Source organism: Notothenia rossii, assembly GCF_949606895.1.
Source record: "Notothenia rossii genome assembly, chromosome: 8".
Taxonomy (NCBI): domain Eukaryota; kingdom Metazoa; phylum Chordata; class Actinopteri; order Perciformes; family Nototheniidae; genus Notothenia; species Notothenia rossii.
This window is the reverse complement of record NC_136906.1, coordinates 6713801-6731519: the sequence shown is the minus strand read 5'-3', so window position 1 is coordinate 6731519 and position 17719 is coordinate 6713801. Positions and strand designations below refer to the sequence as shown.

The 17719-nt window shown below is 39.6% G+C and overlaps 2 protein-coding genes across 2 annotated transcripts; both read left to right on the top strand.

Moving 5' to 3' along the window:
* Positions 1-941: 941 nt before the first annotated feature.
* polr3h (polymerase (RNA) III (DNA directed) polypeptide H) lies at positions 942-5560 on the top strand. The gene is made up of 6 exons (XM_079642259.1): positions 942-1288; positions 2130-2226; positions 2662-2748; positions 3065-3128; positions 3731-3956; positions 4779-5560. The coding sequence occupies exons 1-6, from the start codon at positions 1178-1180 to the stop codon at positions 4827-4829; spliced, it is 636 nt and encodes a 211-aa protein (XP_079498385.1). The 5' UTR covers positions 942-1177; the 3' UTR covers positions 4830-5560.
* A 1345-nt stretch (positions 5561-6905) lies between these two features.
* On the top strand, positions 6906-16642 carry csdc2b (cold shock domain containing C2, RNA binding b). The gene is made up of 4 exons (XM_079642261.1): positions 6906-7056; positions 10446-10746; positions 12124-12246; positions 14647-16642. Exons 2-4 carry the CDS (start codon positions 10565-10567, stop codon positions 14807-14809), a joined length of 468 nt encoding a protein of 155 aa, XP_079498387.1. The 5' UTR covers positions 6906-7056; positions 10446-10564; the 3' UTR covers positions 14810-16642.
* The last annotated feature ends 1077 nt before the right edge of the window (positions 16643-17719 follow it).

The following is a 17719-nucleotide window of genomic DNA, read 5'->3' as shown; positions in this document are numbered from 1 at the left end:
TCACAGAAGTATGTGCGTTGTGCTTTAAAAGTATTAGGCTATTAATCTAATAAGCTTTTAATTCAAGTAATTCAGATCAACAACAAAAAAAATAGCATTTGTTTATTCACCGTTTACCAGAGGTGGTAGAAGTACTCAGATCTTGTTTGAGTAAAAGTAGAAGTACCAGAGTGTAGCAATGCTCTGTTACAGTAAAAGTCCTGGAATCAAAATGTTACTCAAGTCGAAAAGTATTAGCATTTAAATGTACTTAAAGTACCAAAAAGTAGTCATGCAGATTGGTCCATTTCAGAATAATATATATGATATGTTTTATAATGATTGATCATTAAAGTGTTCTCAAAGCTGGTAAAGATGCAGCTAGTTTGAATGACTTTGCATACTGCAGGGTAGCTTGTGAATTTACTCCAGGTGGAACTAAAGTCTGATTTAACACTTGATTATATTCGTTAATCCAAATCTGTAATCCAAAAAGAGCCGTGTGGCGCAGTGGGCACTGCGTTGGTATTCGGATCAGGGGAGCACAGGTTCCAAACCCCACTGCAGTCAGCATGTCGTTGTGTCCTTGGGCAAGACACTTCACCCCAAATTGCTCCTGTGGGGATTGCCCACAGTATTGAGTATGTAAGTCCCTTTGGATAAAAGCGTCTAACAAGTGACATGTAATGTAATGTTATGTATTAAATAAAGCTAGTGGAGTAAAATTACACGATTTACCTCTGAATTGTAGTGGAGTAGAAGTAAAAAGTAGTATAAAATGTCAACTACAGTACTTGAGTAAATCTACTTTGTTACTTCCCTTTAAAAAATAACATATTTCTCATTTCCATGGACATGTGTGGAAACCAAATAGCCAAGTAGTTTAAAGAATAAGAGAAATATCAACATCAAAACAGAGCTGAAAAATTGTGTTCTGTACCTTTAAGTTTTGCGACATGTCGTAAAACCTCACTGTCGTAAATACTCACATGGAGACATCATGGATACTGTTGAGTTTTCTCTAGATTATTCTACTTTAAATTGTTTTTTTTGGCAGATCGTGGAAACCTGTTGACCCTCTTTTCCCTTCTTCGGGGTGGAAAAAATAGAAACTTTCCTGAAAATAAGCGACACTGCATCGCTCCGGGTGTTTCACTACCGGTGTGTGTGCATGTGTTTGTGTGTGTAACAGTGTATCATGTTCGTGTTGGTGGAGATGGTGGACACTGTCAGGATCCCTCCGTGGAACTTCCAGAGACAACTGAACGAGGCCATAGCCGAGGAGCTCAACAAGAAACTGGCCAACAAGGTGTGTGTGTGTGTGTGTGTGTGTGTGTGTGTGTGTGTGTGTGTGTGTGTGTGTGTGTGTGTGTGTGTGTGTGTGTGTGTGTGTGTGTGTGTGTGTGTGTGTGTGTGTGTGTGTGTGTGTGTGTGTGTGTGTGTGTGTGTGTGTGTGTGTGTGTGTGTGTGTGTGTGTGTGTGTGTGTGTGTGTGTGTTTGTTTGTTTCTCTGTGTGTATGTTTGTTTCTCTGTGTGTGTCTGTGTGTGTGTGTATGTCTGTCTCTGTGTGTCTGAGAGACATTTGAGCAACTCTTGACACAACATGTTAAAGCAACGTAAATACAAGTCAAGCTTATTGTATTACCTTTACTGTATGTAGTCTTTTTTTGAAGCAGGAGAACTACAATACAGAAAAAATAATCACATTAGTAAAACAGCAATAACAACAATACCACCCCTCTATAAATAAGCTCTCAAATTAAAAGTTCAAAATCATCCTTTGAGATGATACTTTCAGGTTTATAAATTATTTTTTATAAGCTATACTGAGGTAAACATACTCATATATAACAAAAAATAAGGATTCTATTGAATTATATTGCATTTTCTGTCCTGTATCTTCCACTATGGTGAAACTTCAAAAAGCATCACCTGCTCTAACCAACATATTTAAATATTTTTAAAGCAAAGGACACAAATGCATTTCAGTGATTTGAGCAAATATGAGTTAGGGTTTTGATGCTTCTTTCAGTTAAAGTCAAATCAGTTTTGCTCTTGTATTCCAATTTTTGGTACACAATCGAGCCCAAGCACTTGCGGAATATCATAATTTCCTCATATCTGATCATTGTGACCCGCCCTCCTCTCAGGTGGTCTTCAACGTGGGCCTCTGCATCTGCCTGTACGACATCACCAAACTGGACGACTCCTATATCTTCCCCGGAGACGGAGCCTCACACACCATAGGTACAAAGATTCATTCACTTGCATCAGGCCATGTTCATTCCAATCAAGATTCCATTTCAAGTCACAGGCTCCTCCAACAGTGCAACATGAATATATATATATAGGACATAAAACAGTATGTATTGTGTTTATACTGCTGCATTAGATTTGAGATACATCGCAACATAAATATGACTTCCTGACAAAGCACTTCCACTCAGTTTTAATCAGATTATTTATGATACATTTGGTCTCACAGTTTCCTGTTTAACTTTCTTATCCAATAATAAAACACTTGACAGCTGAGTGATAGAGGCTAGTGTCCAGCTAAACTTAGTTACTGCAACTTTTGTACGATCTTAAGTGTGGTTAAAGGGAGGGTTGATGGACTCTGAGCCACTTCACTTTACTCCCACTTACTGACTCCCTCCCATCTCCCTTTGCTTGTTCTCTCAGTTCATTTCAGGTACGTTGTTTTCCACCCTTTCCTCGATGAGATCCTACTCGGCAAGATCAAGTATTGCAGTCAAGAAGGAGTTCATGGTAAGTTCTGTCTCTCCATCTCGGCATGTTTTACTACATCTCAGATATGCATTCTCTAATGTACTCTCAAGGTGATGCATTTAATACCATATTCCACCAACAGTCCAAATTCATTCATTTAATGGTTTTGTGTAATTACAAGCACATGACTTCTGCATGTCTTATCAAAAGAACTAGTCAAACGTCACCTCACAGTCTCACAGAAAACATGAACAACAGTCGGCCTAAAGGCTCACATGTCTCTGCTTTTCACACAAACCACACAGAACATAAGTACCACTGTAAACTCTGACTCTGTTCCCTCTCTGCTTCACAGTGACCTTGGGCTTCTTTGACGACATCCTCATTCCTCCAGAGTCTCTTCAGCAGCCCGCCAAATTGTATCCTGCCTGAAAATGTGACTATAATTAAACAAAGTGCTGTGATTTCATCTCAAGAAGAACACACAGGTGTATCAAGGGATGTGGGATAATATGCAGCACGCCAGTCATTTAAGAGTAGTGTTTACTTCCTGTCTTTCTTCTTCTGCTGTTCTCTTAAGTGTTTATTTCCTGTCCGTCTTCTTCTGTTGATTTCTCTAAAGTCCAGCTACATGAGTCCTTCTCTGGTTTTCCTGTTCTTCTTCTCTCCTCTTTTCATGTAACAGTTTAGCCATCATGAATCCAAATGTTTCTGCTGTCCACGAATATGGAAACTGATTCTAATTTTCTGATGTTTTCTGATTGTTTTCTGATAGAACATTAGAATAATCATTTGTTATTTTTTTAAGCCACCACTGATGTTAAATTATCCAGACTTCTGCGTATCATATGACCGCCCTTGATCAGAGCATCTTTAGGCAATCTGCTATCAACAAATAACAGACTGCTGACTGTCCAAAATGGCCAATCAGAATCGAGTATTCAACTACGGCGCGTAATACATTTGTAAAATGTTCTGATGTGGAGTTGCCTGTAGTTCCAGTCCTTATCTTCAGCCTCAGTGATGAAGCGGAGCAGGTCTGGCTGTGGGAGTACGAGACGGACGAGGGGGCCCACGACCTCTACATGGACCAGGGCGAGGACATCCGTTTCAGGGTGACAGATGAGATGTTTGTGGACACGTCGCCGACGGGCCCGTCCGCCGCAGAAACGCCGGTAATACCCGGACAGCCTGTGGCGCCGCCAGCTGAGGAGGTGGAGAAGAAAGAGGCGCCGTACACTCTGATCGTAAGAACACAACTCATGTTCACACACACACACACACACACACACACACACACACACACACACACACACACACACACACACACACACACACACACACACACACACACACACACACACACACACACACACACACACACACACACACACACCTGGAGATCTGATAAGAGTGAAAATCATTAGATATTTGAGCTGTCTCTTTGTTGATTTGGGCTATGTATATGAGTAACTCTCTACACACTTATTTACAGGGTTTGTTTAACTGGTTTAGAGTCCCTATTGGAAACAGTATTTAGTATTAAAAACCAGGGCACTATAACACAATGGCCCCACAGTTATAAGTTATATAAACAGCCTTTTAGATACTCTTTTATTGGACAATTTAAATTCTTATGTTTATATAAATATCTTGTTCTGTATTTTTATTGCACATTTTGAACGTTAACTTCTTATGCTTATATAAATATTTTATTTAATTAAATATCTTTTTATTTAACTTTTTTACTTCTTATGTTTAGATAAATATGTGTATTATATTTTATTGCATCTTCAATAGGACATTTTACTTTAACTTCTTATGTTTATATAAATATTTGTATTTATTGCACAATTTAAATGTTCATGGTTGAATGAATATTCTCTTTCTATTTTTATTTTTAGCGTTTATTGGACATTTAAATCGTATGTTTATGTAAATATTTATATTCCATTGTTTTGGTTTTTATAATTAATTTAATTCTGAAATGTTACAACTGTTATGAAACCAAATTTGCCCCTTGGATAAATAGAGTTTTCTGATTCTGACCCATTGTGCTGTTGCTCCAGGGGACCATCTGTGACCCGGGGCTGGGGCTGCTGTCCTGGTGGAACAGCTAGCACTGAGGAAGAGGAAGAGGACGAGGAGGAAGATTTGGTGTTTTACGAACAGATCAAACATCATAACTAACCGAACAGACAAGGAGAGGCGAGCTGGAGACACGATACCCAGGAGTCTGGGTACAGAAGTAAAGACACGAAGTCAGACGCTCTGAACCGAGACACTGTTGGTGTGAAGAGACAGAAGTCCCTCTGAGACAGACTGTGTTGTAAATACTGCCCTGAACACACCAGCCCCATGTTTACACATCAACCTGACCGGAGATCTAAAAACACAATCATTTCACATGCGTTTACAGTCTTTCTGGTACATTTAAAGTGAGATCCTGACCCTAAATTCAAACGAAAAGTCATTTGTTATCAGGATTATAATGTCCTCAGTACGTACTCACATAATCTGACTTTAAGTGTTGAAGCAGGTGACGTTGAGCACTTAAAAGCATGTCAGGGAGGATAAAGGTGTGAGAATGTACAGAAACAAGCTGAGTGATGGTTGGGTTGGTAGGAAAAAGCCCCAGAAGACAATTTATTATTCCTTTGTATCAAGATCGCAAAAAAATTGAAGATTTCAATAATAACACCCAAAAAAATTTGGTGGGAGTAACATAAAAAGATGAAAATATTTTATTTTTATTTAAAATGTCACCTTTGTTAATCCTCGGTTTATTTAACAGCCTTGTGATATCTTGTGTGTTTCACTTTCACAGTAAAAGGACGTATCATCAGAGTGAGTGCTTGTGATTTGTCATTTTGTGTGATTATAGGAAGAGGAATAACTAATACGGATTAGCGGCCAGCCTTTTAAATCCCACAATTTGGAGGTCAGTGAAGGCCACAGCGCTGCTTGTTTATAACAGATCTCTGAACGCTGGTCAGTGTCAGTAGAGACACACACACACACACACACACACACACACACACACACACACACACACACACACACACACACACACACACACACACACACACACACACACACACACACTGGTGTTTGTTGTACAATCAGAAAGGAATGAGCTGTGTTTCATGTGACGACTGTAGCCCCTAGATGTTTGTCTCATTTGTCTTCAGTGAAAATAGGTCAGACTGTTTCAAGTTTATACGAAAGAAAAACACATAAATAAGTTTGCATATGACCCTCATTACAGAAATATCGTTTACAGAGAGTTAAGTTTAAATATTTGACTATGAAAATAACTAACTGAAGATCTTAGCTTATCTTAGACATTGAAATTGTTTCTGGATTTGTTTTAGAAAACTCAAAGAAGTGTTCACATGTTTTACCTAAATATTCTGCTCATTTTCAGGTTCATATCAGTATGTAGTGTCTCTACTGTGTCATGTCTCCTTCCTTTAATGTTCAAAAAGCTCTTTTCACCCTCTGTCTGAAACCAGAGGCCAGTACAAGGCTTACAGATTGATGTCACTATGTTACTGAAGTAAACAAAGGAGTCCAATTGAGGTGTTTCCGGCAGGGGGGGAGGAGTGTGTGGGAGATAAACTCCCTCTGGAGGGAACACAGGGATTTGAGCTTTTGCAGACCATTAACATGCACTAAAACCTGTAACACACTACAGGAGAGGAAACGATTCGTTTTGTCCTGGGAGGTATTTTTATCCTTTATTGTACATCATAATTAATTTGTTGATTTATATTTGTTAAGAATATGAACCTACAAAGTATACAAATGGGAGTATTTGCTTTCAAAATGTAGTGGAGTAGCATCAAATGGAGTTAAAGTGTCTTTAAAACGTAATTTTTCTTGAATAAATGTAGTTAGTCACTTACACCACTGTTTTTGATTGACATATCTCCACTAAAGCAATTTCAAATGTGTTGGATTAGTGGAGTCTGTCCTCAATATAAACACTATTATAAATCCCTTAAAGCAGCGCCACAGCAGCTGCATAAAGAGTGCAATACGATAAATCAAGGCAAGATATCCTTACACTGAGCATACTGTTCCCATAATAGATTACATACATTCAAAGGAATGAAGAAAGAAAAACACACACACTCTCTCACTCACTCACAAACGCAGTCGCATCACGCCATCGGAATCTCCGCCAGCTGCGCAGACTCAGCAGCTCTTCGTCACATCCTCACCATCATCAGGGTTCTCCAACAGACTGCGCGGATTTAGCCGATTTATTTATTTAATAACTGATTATATAACACTCCGCCACTTAAGACGCACTCTGGCACGAGCTGATCGTCCGCAACAGCAGTAAGTAACATTTCTGTGGAAAAATAACATTCATGTTGTTGTGCCTGCGGGGGGTGGGTGGGGGGGTGTGTGCGTGTCTTTGTTTTGGGATCGGGTACAATGTCTTCTTTGCACGCCTGGTGGAAAAACCGCTAAATCACAAGGACAGGTTATTTATTTATATCTGAATGTACGCAGGATTGATCGGTGTCACATTTCCTCCATATTATGATCCACGCTGGTGTCATGAACGCACCACGCTATTGTCCAATTCTTCTCTCATTAGCACTGACTGCTGTTTCAGCCTTTAATTCATTTGGGCAGTTTTATTAAGGCTGGCAATGTGATTTCCTTACGTGTCGTTATTGGATGTAGTAAAACAAGGTGAAAGCGAGTGAAATACGGGATTGTATGCACGAGTACAGCTCTCGAAAATCAACACAAAATTGACAGAGAATCCCTTTTTGTTCATTTTGTTGGATAGTATTGGGGTGTCAATGGGATATCATTACGTTTCGCTGGTGTAAGACAATATGTAAAGCGAGTGAAATACGGGATGTTTTGCATAGTATGTGAACACAGATTTCGAAACTCAATACACAATTCACACACTGCTTTTTTAAATTGATTTTGCAATTGTATTGGTGTTGTCAATGTTATTTCCTTAAGTTTTGCTATTTGCTAAAATGAAACAAGAGCAAAAGCGAGGTAAATATGGGATTTTTAGCATCCAAACTGAACGCAATTTACGTTTTTCATTATCATTTTCAGTTTTATTAAGGCTGTCAAAATAATTTATTTACGTTTTGCTATAAAAAGAAGGCAAAGGCAAGTGAAATATGGGATTGTGTCAACACACAATTCACACACACTGCCTTTTCATGACCATGGGACCGGAAACAGATTTGTGCCTGACCCGGGCCAGAGGAGACATGACCCTCTTTAGATCTGTGACTTCATTTCTGCTCATCCAGATGTTCTCCTGCTGTGTGAAAAAACTAGAGTAAACTGTCAGTGTTTGAGTCCATTATAAAATATATTGTAGTATATCATCAATAATGTGTGCGTATGCTTCTGTGTGTGTGCAACATAGAGGCTTTATTATATCATGCGTGTGTACTTCCGTTTGAGTAGGATATGTTGTTCACTTGGGGAAGGGGCGCTGACATCACGAACTCGAGACGGCGTGCTGCGGCTGCTCTGACGTCACGCCGTGCCTGCATCACTATCATCACAGGCGACATGAGGGGTTGTAAAAAAGAAACACACGCACGTATAGCACGACACAGTGGGTGTTTCTCAATGTCGAGGCGCTTCCTTGGTAGGACATGTCTTGGTAGAATTCCAAGGAGCCTGGACATTGGAACAGTCCTTCGGCAGGACTCGATGACGTAGCATCCTTGAAGTAGTGGCTCTGGAGCATCCTTCCCTGACATTGAGAAATACCCAGTGTTTGTGTTGAGGGGGAGGGGGGGCACTGGGTGGAGAAACGAGTCTGAGGTGTATTGAAGGTCACCTGATAAACAGGAATGTGTTGTGAGTGTTAAATATGGGAGGCAGTGTCTATAGCCATTGCACTATCTATTACATATATCAGATATATAATCAGAACTGTGCTCTTCAACATGTGTGGAGGTGTAGAGAAACACTCAAACCCACACTTATAGTTTCATGCTTTTAAAGAGATATACAAATTGTAAATCAGTTGGATTATTACGACTCAACCAACACACTATCTATTAATGTATAGGCTGTAACCTTTAGGGATGTAGTTGATATTACAAGTGCAAAGATCATGTACCAATTTGTTATTGTGTGCAGATATTTTTCTTTTAAAGTCTCAAAACAAATACATTTCTATTTTAGGAAATGTTGAGCAATGGCCTAGATAGATGACTTTCATATCTAAAACAAACGTATCAAACCGTAACTCTGATGTGCATCGAATAGCATACACTGCATTGATTCTTCCCTGCATACACTGAAGATTATGGATGCAGATATGAAAATGAAACCTCCACATGTATTATTAATATACCGTGCGGTGAGTTGCTTAAGAGATAAACCTGTAGTATTATGATCATGGGGATTGCAGTGCTTTGGATAGCAGGACAACTCAAAGGCTTCAGGTTCAATATAGAACATGTATGTTTCTTTATATTTGATTAAACTGGATTAAAGGGGCAATCCATGCAGTCATTATACTTCCCAAGGTCAATTTACCTTTCATTAGGACTAATCTGGTGAAACATGTTGTGTAATGTCTTCAGCTGATCTTTTTTGTCATGTCATAAGCCTGATGGTGTCTCTGGGCTTGGAGACAACACATTTTGAAAAATAGATGGGGCTGGGTTACAAACTGGAGGTGTAAAATGTATTAAAAGGTGTAATGATGCAATTGAGTTGCATTGTGGGTAGTGTAGGATCCACTGCTTTTGGACCCATCTTGTGATACTCAGGATATGATGACCTCTGCTGCATTGATTTCACTTATAATCTGTTCACGGTTAATCTTGCATACTACTAAAACCATCAGCTTAATGTTCCCTTGCACATTTAGGACGGTTTGCTCAAGGGCGTCTCATGGTTGCAGTGATTCCAAAACATTTTACAAGCTATTTTGTTGGACTGTTTTAAACTGTAGACTCCTTATTCCTCTCAATTGATCAACAACCACTTTAGTAGTTAGTATGTGTCCTGTTGCAGGGCAAGTGTTGGCCTTTGTCGGGCTCAAAAACTGACATCCATAGAAATGTTTGGCATCACTCTGAACTAGGGCTGCTCGATTATGGCAAAAATCATAATATCGATTATTTGGGTCAATAATTGATATCACGATTATTAAAAAACGATTATCCATTTACTTTGAAAACATCAATTTATTGGAGAAAAAAATGTGAACAGTATGTTTTTAACAGTTGATTACCCTGAACTTTAAGTTTAATTAAACTGAAAAACCAAAAAAATGTTTATTTCGATTACGTTGTTTTCGTAATCGTTGCAAGCCATAATCGTAATTGCGATTAAAATACGATTAATTGAGCAGCCCTACTCTGAACTGGAAAATCTGCCGAATAATGACACATGCTAGTTTGTGATCCACTAAAGTTAGTGATGATAGCAGATGAAAAAATTATCTATATTTATTCATCCCGAAGGAAATTGTTGTGCCCGATAAATTCTTAGTCACAAGGAAAGAACATTGAAAAGGCACTCACAGGTCTCTCAGTTATGTGTCTGCTTGACTATGAGTTGAATTCCTGGCTGGATGACACCCATCCCTCATCTCCCCCTCCATCACCTCTAAAGCCACATGACACCTCTCTGATCTCCCCCTCCATCACCTCTAAAGCCACATGACACTTCTCTGATCTCCCCTCCTCACCCTGTGGTCTCCCTCCTCCTGACAGACCTGAAGCGACAGCGCTGACCTGGTTAACTCTGGACCTGAAGCAGAAGACAGACGACACAGTCAGCAGAACAGCCTCCCTCTTCCTCCCTCTTCCTCCTCACCCCTGTCTGTTGTGACATGGCGGACCCCAGCCTCACGTCGCCCTCCAGGACCCCGCTGCGCTCCCCCAACGCCTCCCTCACCCTCTCCTTCCCCTTCCTGAGAGAGAGGAGCCGGGTGTGGGAGGACGGGAAAGATCACCCGCTGCCTCGAGATCTACCGAGCCCGCTGCCGACCAAACGCAACCGCACCTACTCAGCGTGAGTTTGTTATTATTTACTATAAACAATGAGTAACCGCAATAAACTGGATTGAATTTTGTCTTAATCTACAGTATTTATTTCATATCCTGTTCTTGTACATATCATATTCTATTGACATGTATATAGACTTTTTAAACTACTTTTTATTTTGTATTTTTGTATTTTATTATATACTGTATGTTGCATTGTTGGAGGAGCTCAGGTCAGAAGAATGCCATTGCCATTTCTACGCTGTAGCTTTGTGCATATGACGATAAAACCTTTGAATCTTTTGAACTTGAAAAAAAATGAGTGTGTGGTGATAAAAACATCCAAACACACACGTTGAATTTTTTCCATTTTATGCTACTTTTAAACGTTATCACATCACAGATACAAATGTTGTTTTTATTGCATTTCATGTATCAGTACTATTTCTTATATTGCAACACTTGTAACATAGTTTTTGATAAGTAACTAAAGCAGGGGTGTCAAACTCAAATACACAGTGGGCCAAAATAAAAAAATGGGTACTAGTCGAGGGCCGGACTGGTTCAATGTTTATTGCTAAACATATTGAAATGAACTTATTGCACATATTAAACCTGGAACTAACAAAGCTTCAATCATTGCCTATAAAAACAACATCAAACATTAAATAATCAGTTGCATTCATTTCTTATGGCTCTATCTGCAGCTTTTCCAGAGTCATTTCTTATGATTACATTTTTCCACAGGCCAACAACAGCTTCAACAAAACTATTTCCCTCAAAGAGAAAACCAAACCTGCCCTGTTGTCGTGAGAGAAAGTGCAGAAGGAAACATCCATTAAACTCAGTGTGCTGCTCTGTGATGCTAGCTCAGATACTTGGCATCTCATCTTGGGTGCAAGGTCATCAATGTGTGGGCTCAGGCTCTGAGCGTAGGAGACCCTCAGGATGGAGTGAACGTGTGCATGCAATATATATAATATAATATATAATAGTAATTAGAAATTATCCTTCGGGCTGAAATTAAATCCACCAAGGGCCTGATTTGGCCCCCGAGCCTTGAGTTTGACACATGTGGACTAGAGGATATTTTATTAACTAAATCATTATAGGTAAGTTCCGACTATCGGTTTAAAATATATTGCAAATATTGAGACATAAACATAAAAATACGTTAAGAAACATGGAAGAAGAAAAACAGGTTTTTATCTGTTGATTTTCCTTCTTTATGAATCCTTCTCTTTGTGCATCCTTCTACATTTCTCTGCCATGAATGATCTGACACAAAAGAGAAAATATGTTGTTGTAAACGTCTCCTTCACGTCTTACTGAAACAATAACAACATTCAGTCGTACTGGGTGGGATTCAAAGAAATAACTGTTGTTTTTTTGTCTTTGGCTGCAGTACGGTACGCGCTCAATCAAGTCCGGTGTTTAAAGGCATCTGTAAGAACTTCTCCAGGTCACAAGGTCACGGCTTCCTGCGACCCTCCCACGGCGGAGAGGACATCTTTGTTCACATCTCAGAGTGAGTAGCAAAACACATCTTTAAACACAAAACAAATCAGAATCAGGAACATTTGTTTCTCCCACAGCGGGGACATTTTTACAAAAAGAAACAACTGCAGATAAAAGGCAAAAAGTGCATAAATAAATAAATAAAGGAAATAATTAAATGTGGAAAATTCTATTATATAAATGTACTGTAGTATAGGAAAAATACAAGAAAATAAATAGAACAACAAATAAAAATGTACAAGAAACATTAACATAAAAATATAAATAATATATAATACATATTTTTTGTATTATTCCAAAACAATTTGAGGGGAAATCTACATTGTTACAGCAAAGGGGGCAGTACAAAACTAAAATGAGCAGACCAACATCATAAATAAAGACACAAGAACTCCAGAACATCAACACATCCATTGTAAAATATAATGTAAGTGCATCAGTCTAAAAAGGTAAGTGAACACATAACAGTACTGAAGGGGCAGCAGTTATAACTTTAGTTCAATCAGGAGAGACGGTTTTGATGTAAGAATAGATATTTATTGCAGAGATTCACAAATTAATGTAGCCTAATGGTGATTTTGGCGATTAGGCCCCGTTGTGCAGGAAGTGTCATTCGGGAGGGGAGAACCGATCCGATGAAACCCCCCGGGGTCTAGACGCTGTTGGTGGTGAATGGATAGTTGGGGTCGGTCTGAAGGGGAGGGGCTTAGCTTGACCGTGGTGGTGGTGAATGGATAGTTGGGTCGCTCTGAATGGGAGGGGCTTAGCTTAACCCTGGTGGTGGTGAATGGATGGTTGGGTCAGTCTGAAGGGGAGGGGCTTAGCTTGACCCTGGATTCAGAGGGACAGGAGGTGAAAAGGGGTGGAGGACGGTTGCGTAGAGTCACCTGAAATGACAGCTGTCAGAGGGGACAGCAGATTTAAAAGGTTAAGATTGCAAATACTGACTTGAGCCAATGAGCCCCACCACTGTATGGGTTAGCCCTACCATAGATTACCCAACAAAAATACTCTGGCGCCGCCACTGAGTAGTTACATCGAAATAGTAAATGAAGAGTAAAGACGGTCTTCCTGGTTGAACTTACGGTGAGCTTCATTAGTATTATTCAACAGTATTTATATCTCTCGTGCAGACTTTACAGCCGTGTCCTCTGAGAGTCACAGCAGACAAACGTCGGCTGAATTAAAAACAGCATCACAAACTAACTGCAGATCTGCAGCGTCACCTCAGGACTGTTTTAACTCAGCAAACAAAAGTCTACGTTTGTACTTTTCTCAAAGGGACAGCTATTTTTTCCGTCTCACACAGGACTCAGACATCTGGAGTGGAAATGCACAAATAGTTCAGCAATGTGCTTTTATTCAGTCTTTTACTCAGCACCAGCAAAAGCACATTTGTGAAAACAGATTCTGCGATCATCCATGTGAACAGCTGCATCGTGGGTCGGGGAGTTTATCTTGTCTCAAATTTCTTCAGCATTAGAGCTCCAACAGATGTCTCTGAGTGCGTGTGGCCACATATTTGTGAGATGAGAATATTTATACTTATTACAAGTTTTAAAGACGCCCTATTATGCTCACTTTCAGGTTCATATCAGTATGTAGTGTCTCTACTTTAAAGAGTCCTCTCCTGCTGATGTTCAGGTGTATATCAGTATGTAGTGTCTCTACTTTAAAGAGTCCTCTCCTGCTGATGTTCAGGTGTATATCAGTATGTAGTGTCTCTACTTTAAAGAGTCCTCTCCTGCTGATGTTCAGGTTCATATCAGTATGTAGTGTCTCTACTTTAAAGAGTCCTCTCCTGCTGATGTTCAGGTGTATATCAGTATGTAGTGTCTCTACTTTAAAGAGTCCTCTCCTGCTGATGTTCAGGTTCATATCAGTATGTAGTGTCTCTAGTTTAAAGAGTCCTCTCCTGCTGATGTTCAGGTGTATATCAGTATGTAGTGTCTCTACTGGGACATGTCTCCATGCTCTAATGTTCAGAAAGCTCTTTATTTTTCTCATACTGCCTGTGCTGCAGCACCTCTTTTCACCCTCTGTCTGAAACCAGAGCCCAGTCTGCTCTGATTGGTTAGCTGGGCGGCTCTGTTGTGATTGGTCAACCGCTTAGAGATGTCCCGCCCCTTAGCCCATCATATGCAATGTGTTGAAGCGCTAGCCAATAAAAGTGTGAGTGTTACGTAGTGATGTCACTGTGTTTCTAACATAAACAAAGGAGTCCAATGGAGGCGTTTCAGGCGTTTCAGTCGGCATACTGTATGTTAATAATAGTCTTTTTTTAATCGTAGTGACACTTCTTGTATTTAAACGTCGTCTGTATCCCAGTGCTACACATCTAGACAGTATGAAGCCAAACTTTCCCTTTTCCACTCTCCATCCTCATCGCCCTACTTTCTCTCTGTTCCAGCATCGAGGGGGAGTACGTCCCGGTGGAGGGAGACGAGGTCAGGTACAAAGTGAGCCGAGTGCCGCCCAAGAACCTGAAGGTGCAGGCGGTGGAGGTGAAGATCGTGCACCTGAACCCCGGCACCAAACACGAGACCTGGTCCGGCCAAATCATCAGCTCGTAGACCCCCAAAACCCCCGGGGGCTTATGGGTAGTGGGAGGGGGCGTCGACCTGTTGTAGGACTGATATTTTACATCTCATTATTTCTTTAAAAACATGCTTTACCTACACAGCATCAGTCCAGATGTAATGACATGGTGTAGATGGCTGTCTTCTACTCTGCTGAATTTGCTGTATGTAAAACTGACCATTTTAGGAACATGTTTTATTTATTTATTTCCCCCAAAACACAAGAAAGAAAGCAGCTGTGAGACAACTTTTTGAACCCAGCTGAATTTAGTTTCACTTCCCTTCTTTGCAGCTGTTATGAACTTGTTTACTTCGCTGAAAATGTCCAGGATCACATGCCGGGTGCAAGTGTGGGTCAGATGACTTTATCATAAAGATGAGGATTTGAATTCAGGAACAGAGATTATGGAACTAAGAGGAAGTTGTTTAGGGAATTAAAGAGGAAGAGAATTCAATGATTGTGTATTAGAAAGGTAAAATGGCAGGTTTAAGGCTGGTTTTGCATAAAATATCTAATGAAATCCCTAAAAGTAAAAGGCTCAGGACCCCCTTTTTTAGGCTTATACTCACCAGTTTAGAAAATAAACCAAATTTGAGGACAAAAAAAGGGTTATTTAAGTTTTATTTTGAAAGGGAGCTGGTGATGTGTTAAAGTGAAAGTAAGTTAGAAATTCAGAAAAAGCATGAAGGCAGACGAGGAATCAGGAAATCACGTTACATCAAGCATGGATATTTAAAACATATTTGACTGTGAATGGAAAGCAAGTATTTTCCTTACAAAATGCATATCTTTGAATGTCTCGTTTGTGGTTATTTATTTTTATTTATTTATTCAGATGTGTGTGTGTGTCCTCAGATTGCGACCTCTAAAAAGTTGCACTTACGAAATTTGTCGAAAAACTGCCAGAAAAAACTACTCCAAAACATTTGTCGTTCTGGTTTAAAATGTTAGTTTTGAAAAACGTCTGCAGCCACGAACAAAACGATTTGTAAATCTCTTTTTCTATTATCAGAAAAAAGACATGTATCTGTGTGATTTATTAAGCGTATCGTCAGTGTGATGGTGAACTACCATAGATGGTGCCAAAACCGATCTTTGTCACATAAATGTGGTTCAGTCAGACAACTCACGTGTTTCTTAATATGTGTATTAAAAGCAGCATATAGTTTGAGTTTGGCGTCTAGGCTCCGGCCTCATCACTCCACAGATTTACAAAGAACATTGAGTGATGATTAGATAACTATCCCCCGAGCCTTCAGGTGGAAGCTGGGGTGGTGGTGGGGCAGGCGAGCAGCAGCTGCATAAAACACAGCAGCAGGAACATGAAACACAGCAGCAGGAAAATGAACGCAGCAGCAGGAACATGAACGCAGCAATAGCAAGTGAACACAGCAGCAGCAGCATAGCGAGGCAGAGACAAGAAGACCTGGCAGCTTAAATAGAGCGGCATGTTTAGGAGAATGTGTTTGGTTAGTTGTAAGAGAGACGAGGTGCGTCACGTGTTAATGTATCATTGGTGCTCGAGTTGACTGCCTGAACTAGCTCGCAGGCTTCGCCCCATTTCTTAGTACTTCAGGTTTAGCTCGGTTAATACTGTATATATAAGGTTAAGTACTGTTTGTCATGTTCTATAATATCTCTGTTCCATAGAGTCTCTAATGCATCTGTCACTGCCTGAATCTGTTCATCATCACACTCTGTTTATTTCCTCCGTCACGTTACAAAGGGCACTTTCTGTTGTGGACGAGTCACTGTGGTTCTGATCACAGTGAGGACTTCTACTGAGCCTTGAACAAAAAAAACATTAAAGCATTTTATGATTCACACGACTGATGGGAGAGTGTTTATTAAGCTGCATGTGACGGGAGGAGGAGGAGGAGGAGGGGGTGGAGTCTGATAAACACGTGGGGAGACAGACTGTCACGGTAATAATAATTAAAAATTAAATACAAAAAACAAAACAAAAAAATAATAACAATAACAACAATAAGAGTAAAGGGCTTCAATATAAAAATAAAAATGTAAGAATTAAGAATAAAGAATAATAATTATAGGTAGGTAACAGGTTAACATTGGACTTCCTTTAGCTTACGATTTTATCCAAAGCGATTTACAATAAGTGCAATAAACCATGAAGATACACTCTTAGAAAAGCAAGATAAATTAAATATAACTTTAGATATATGTATTTATATTTATGTTGAAACTGAGAGGACGGAGGTTTTTCATTACATATTTTGCATATGAAGAATAAAGTACAGAAACCTCAAGTCAAACTTTCATTATACGCTAAAAGTAAGGCTGGTAATGTATTGATTTAATCTAATGTCAAATGTATATCGAAATGGTATTTTAACTCGATTCTCGAAACGCAGAAACAACATCTTCCTCCTAATTTTTACACCTTGTTGAGACACTAACCTCACTGCTCTCTGGTGAAATATCCAGACACACTCAGCACTAGCTCTTAAAGGTCACCTATCATGCTATTTTTAGGCAATAGCACAGGTTTCAGATATATAAAAAAATATAAAAAACTTGTCTATGAAGTGTTTTGCTCAAAGTACCAAACAGATCACGCATTCTAGCCATGCCTCATATCCCTCTATTTCACTTCCTGTTTCTAAAGTGCTGATTTGGGGTATAAAGCTTTAAAAAAAATAAAAACCTGGCAGCTACTGTCTAAACTAAATACTGCGGTGATGAATGGATTATCAAGGATTATTTCTGAAACAGTATGGAGCTCAAAGGCTTTCTCTCTTGCCGGTTATACCACAAGGTGAGTTCCTTTTTATTTCCTGCTTCTTCACACACATGCTCTCCAGTACAGGTTAGCTCTGAGTGTTAGCGATGCTAATGTAAACACCGACCATATTACGTCCAGAACAGTCGGGCATTGTTTC